This window comes from Mus caroli, unplaced genomic scaffold (assembly GCF_978045245.1).
Source record: "Mus caroli unplaced genomic scaffold, Mus_caroli_1 scaffold_12, whole genome shotgun sequence".
NCBI lineage: Eukaryota > Metazoa > Chordata > Mammalia > Rodentia > Muridae > Mus > Mus caroli.
In genome coordinates, this window is record NW_028227267.1 from 49,593,434 (window position 1) to 49,599,088 (window position 5,655).

The window sequence follows — 5,655 nt, forward strand, 5'->3', positions numbered from 1 at the left end:
AGTGACAGGCTGCTGTGAGTCACCTGATGTGGATGCTAGCAAGGGAGCTAAGGCCTCTAGGAAAAAAAATACCCTTAACTGCTAAGCCATCTTTGAGGCTCCAATAAAAGGTCTTTAGTTTTTAGAACATACACCTGTTCTTTGTTGTTTTTTGTTTTTTTACTGAGATTTCCAGGCTCTGTACACAGCTGAGGCACATTGTCTTGGGATGACGTAGTCCTCTCTCTCTCATGGTTTCCTAACTCCATACAAACCAAGGGTCATCTCAGAATGCCCCTCTCCCCTCACTGTTCTCCACCCAGGCTCTGGGTAGGTCTGATTTGGGAGGAGCTTCAGGCTCTGAAGGCTGGGAGGGAACTCAGCAGGGTGTGGCCAGGCTGGGTTCCTGGGTGGAGCTGACTGGTTGCAGAAGAAGGAGGAGACACTTCAGCAGCCACCCTGACACCACAGCCCAGGGGCTGGTCACTTGCTTCTGTCTCCAGCAGCCACACAAGCACCATGAAGAGGCTGCTGTGCTCTCTGCTGGGCCTTCTGTGCACCCAGGTTTGCTGTGAGTCTGGCTGTCCGCATTCAGGGCACCTGAGAGGATCTGGCTCAGCACATGGAGGGGTGGGGAGAGCAGCTCAGGAGTCCTGCAGAGCTCCCACCTTCTCAGAGGACCTGGGTGTGCTCAGGGCTCTGTGGACACTGCAGTGACAGCCATCTGTGTCTCTTTCTCTGTTTCTAATCAGGGGTGAAAGGACAGCAAGTGCAGCAGAGTCCAGCGTCCTTGGTTCTGCAGGAGGGGGAGAACGCAGAGCTGCAGTGTAACTTTTCCACATCTTTGAACAGTATGCAGTGGTTTTACCAACGTCCTGGGGGAAGCCTCGTCAGCCTGTTGTACAATCCTTCTGGGACAAAGCAGAATGGGAGACTGACATCCACAACAGTCATTAAAGAACGTAGCAGCTCTTTACACATTTCCTCCTCCCAGATCACAGACTCAGGCACTTATCTCTGTGCTATGGAACCACAGTGCTCCCTACACACCTGCAGCCTGCACACAAACCTTCGGCTGGGTGGGCGTGGCCCTTTGCAGTCACAAGACATCAGGAAGCCACAAAAACTATCTGTCTGGTTTAAATACACCTTTCCTGTATTGGTAGAGTTGTAACTTCAGGTGAGCTTTTGTCCTGGTAGGGTCAGGACATTGGTCTTTATCTTCATTGCTCCATGCATACACCCTCTCAAAGCATAAATGCCTGTGTTAAAACTAGCAGAGAAGCTGATGGGAGGATAGAATCAACATGATCATTTAAGCCACAGCATGCAGAACTCATAAATGTTGAGGAGAAAACGGAATGGAGGCAAAGGCAGGCTTCCAGGTAGAACTGCTGTGGACAGGGTCAGGGTTAGTGAGGAGAAATCAAACCGCAGCCACAGCAAAAACATTGAACCGTGTAAGATACAGAATGCACAGATAGCTGCTTGCTCTCGTCGCCTTTCTGCTGCTGGGATAAAACACTGAGTAAAAGCAACCTAGAAGGTGATCAGATTTATTTAGCTTTCACTTCCAGGTCATAGTTCAACATTGGTGCTAATTAAGGCAGGAACTCAAACAAGAGATTCAAACAGAAACCATGCAGGAAGGCTGTTGGTAACTCACTCGCAGAATCATCCCTAATTAGCTTCTTTACACAACCCAGAATCACTTTCCCACAGAACAGTGTCACCCACAGTGATTTTTGAATCTTCTTATTCATTATTGAGGGTTAGCCTTCATTTATTAACTTTATGCATCATTACTTTGAGTTTTTTTCAGTAGAGATCTGAATATCTTTAAGAAAATAGACCAGGGAGTATGAAAAAGTACTCAAAAATATTGTTACTTAAACAATATGTACACATATTTCAAGTAACTTTAAATAGAATATCTAAAAAGTGTACTTACAACTCAATAAAAGCAAATGATTGACTCCTATAATGAGCAAAATGAGCAGACTGTCTAAATGAACATGTATGGGATAAGGACAAATACTTAGAATGCAGTTAGGGATTGTCTGGTTTAGTACAGTGGTGGTTGTAGGGTCTCCATGACTTTACTAGAAGATGGAGGCCAGTGCAGAAAGCCACAACAAATCAAGGTGCAGCGCTGTGGAGCCTAGTCATAGTGGGTGTGCCCATAGTACAACCCCTCCTCCTGCTAAGGCTCAGGAAACACTGAAGAAGGCAGGAGGAAAGATGGCAAGAGCCAGAGGGTCAGGGTGTTGCTGCTTAATTGTGTCTCCTGGGAATATTGGAAGCTGCACAGATGAAGACTCACCAACGTGAGCTGAAATGCAACAGCCACAGACATGCTAAAGTGGATGGGGAAAGCACAGTCTCTTGTTCTAGACAATGACCTACTGGAAACCAAGAATGCTGGTGGTGGGCAAATTGTCTTTCTGTGAGATGAGCACACCAATTGGTTATCCAATACTGATTGATCAGTCCTGACAACATACATATAAGTAACATTATCTAGATTGAACTGATTGTATTCATTTTTTTATTTATTTAGGAATAAATATGTATATACATACATATATAACAATGATTAATGAAAGAAGCCATAACTTTTAAAACCAGCCAGGAGAAATATATGGAAGGTTTTGGACAGATGACAGGGAGGATGATTATGTGATTATGTTATAATCTCAAAAAATAAAAGATAAATATTTTAGTGAAAAAGAATGTTTGTGACTTAATAATCACCTTGTATACCAGTGGTCTAAATAATGGGTCAAAAAAGTATAACTCATGTCAAATGAAGCCATTTGCTTATTATATAAAGTTCTATTGCACGTAGTGAACATTCTCAGTTTTTCATTTCTTATGAGTAGCTTCTCTCATTTTCAAGAAGGAAGTGGCTTTGGGCAAGATAGAAAGATAGAGACTCGTGATGGTACATGGAGAAAAGGCTGGAAGGGGAGGAAAGAAAACCATCCTATAGCTGACATTAGCATAGACAACATCTCTCTCCACCTCAACAATATTGTCCCTAGAAAAATATTTAATGCCTAAAGGCCTGGACCATTAAGCACAGGAAACTGTTGAGTGAAGACCCTCCTATGTGGCCACAGGAGGGCAGTGCTGCTTCAGAACAGCTGAAGGCTCTGGCTAGTCCCACATACTTCTCAGTACACTAGGATTTAAAATTATTATAGAATTGTTTTCTACATTGCATAAGTTTAATTAGAGAGGAAATTCATACATCTATCTGTTATTTATCTATATTATATCTGTTTATTCTTTGCCCATAATGTTGACAAGTAGGAATTTGTAAGTGAACACCATGAGGATGTATGCTATCCTTCAAGGCTAGAGCTACGTTTCTTCTTCCAGATTGAAGGTTGTTGGGATTCAAGTTATGAGGTTGCGGAGCTCAGAAATTGGTGGTTATTTGTGGTCAGGAATTGGTGGGTTTTTCCTGCGTGAGGATTGGTGGCTTTTTTTTTTTAACCCCATTTCCCTGCATCAGGTCCATGGGATAGATTGGGAAGTTCTTCTTAGCCTCAGATGGCTTTGGCTGAGGTTCCATCTTTGTAGGTTGCAGTGAGCAGCTTTCATCCCTCTGTTTCCTGTCACTATTCCAGATTGAATTCCTGACTTGACTTTCTTGCAAGGTGGACAATGATTAGAATATAAACAGAAAATTTTTATTCCCTCTCTCAGCAGCTTCTGGCCATTATATTTATCTTACTCATAGATAGAAAATATACTCAAACACCAAATGAGGTAACCATTACTGTCACTGCCTGTTTGTTCAATAGCTTGTGGAGTCTGGTAGGCCTGTTCATGCCCCATATATAATAACTCCATTGTAAGTTGTTTTATGTATGTGTGTGTGTGTAAACTTCTAGAATGGAGAAAATTTCATCCTTTCTTAATCATAAATATCCTAATTATTAGCATACATTAATTGTCAGGCTAGTAGGTTTGTGGTAACAGTTTATTATATGCATTTGTAGTGATTTCCCCATATTCACCTTGCCGTCCCTTTCTGCTGTACTCTCCTTTCCCCCTCCAAATGACCCCTCCTCCATACTCATTTGTCTAACTTCCATTTTCAGATCATCTTTTCTTTCCTTTTTCCCTTCCTTTTCTTTTTATTTTTACACTTGAGAACACATGTGTTGTAGGCCTCTACACATCTGCTTTGTTTTGCTTTTAACATCACATCCTTCAATAACATTCATTTTTCTACAGATGGCCTAAGTTCATATTTCCTTCCGGCTGAGTATTACTCTGTTGTTTCAGATATAATGTTGTCCTCATTCATTGTCTGACTAGGTTACATCTACATCTTAGCAACAGTGAGTGGTGCTATAATAAACATACATACACAGGTATGTGTTTATATGCCGACTCTCTTATATGATGACCTCAGTTCCCCTAAATGGATCATTGGATCATTGGTCCTCCTTTTCTCCTTCCTTCCTTCTCTCTCTCTCTCTCTCTCTCTCTCTCTCTCTCTCTTTCTTTCTTTCTTTCTTTCTTTCTTTCTTTCTTTCTTTCAGAGAATCCACACTGCCATATTAGGTGGCTATATCAACACAAAATTTTACCAACAATATGTGACGGCACAATTATAATGACAAAGTTTCTGATTCTGAGGACTCTGCTTTCAGCAATACTAAATTTGAACAGAGCAGGAAATGCTTCCTATGTCAGAAAGAGCTTCAGACGAAGCGTCTGTGAAGGGTGGAGCCCGCTGAAAGAGCTGAAGTGCCTGTGAAGTTGAAGTCAGTGTTCTATAGGAGACAAAAGGTCACCTGAGTTCACCTCAAGCTTCAGTCTAGAAGGAATGGACACGATCCTGACAGCAACGTTTTTACTCCTAGGCCTTCACCTAGCTGGTGAGTTATGAAGGAGAAATCCGAGAATATGGGATTAATGTGGAGGCATGAGAGACTTGGGGCACCAGGCAAGTCATGATATCTAAGCAGGGAGTACATTCCTGGGAACCTAACAGCAGTTGCTATTTCTCTACACAGGGGTGAGTGGCCAGCAGAAGGAGAAACATGACCAGCAGCAGGTGAGACAAAGTCCCCAATCTCTGACAGTCTGGGAAGGAGGAACCACAGTTCTGAACTGCAGTTATGAGGACAGCACTTTTAACTACTTCCCATGGTACCAGCAGTTCCCTGGGGAAGGCCCTGAACTCCTGATATCCATACGTTCAGTGTCCCATAAAAAGGAAGATGGACGATTCACAGTCTTCTTCAATAAAAGGGAGAAAAAGCTCTCCTTGCACATCGCAGACTCTCAGCCTGGAGACTCAGCCACCTACTTCTGTGCAGCAAGTGCACAGTGCTCTCCAGGCACCTGCAGCCCAGACCCAAACCTACAGCTGAGGCTCCAGCAAAGCCCTGCTGTGGGCTGAGCCTAGTAGAGATACAGGGGGAGTTTTCATTCCTAGGAACAGTGGATATAGGGGCTAGACTCATTCAGGCTGGTGACAGTCCAAGGTAAAGTCATGGCTTGCTTTTCTCCAGTCTCCTTGTTCCTCAAAATCATCTGGACTTCTAGTTGTGTTTAACTAGTTTAAATGAATTGCTCTTGTGAGTGTAGTACAAATAGTTCTCTGTGTGGTTGGTTTGTACCAGCTATAAATTATAAAGGCCCCATCTACCT

The 5,655-nt window shown here is 42.9% G+C and overlaps 1 gene segment (V, D, J or C); it reads left to right on the top strand.

The window, feature by feature from the left end:
• The first annotated feature begins 4,825 nt into the window (after positions 1-4,825).
• LOC147001874 (T cell receptor alpha variable 23/delta variable 6-like) lies at positions 4,826-5,404 on the top strand. The segment is given in 2 exon segments: positions 4,826-4,877; positions 5,016-5,404. Coding segments are annotated over 2 exon segments (441 nt in total).
• The last annotated feature ends 251 nt before the right edge of the window (positions 5,405-5,655 follow it).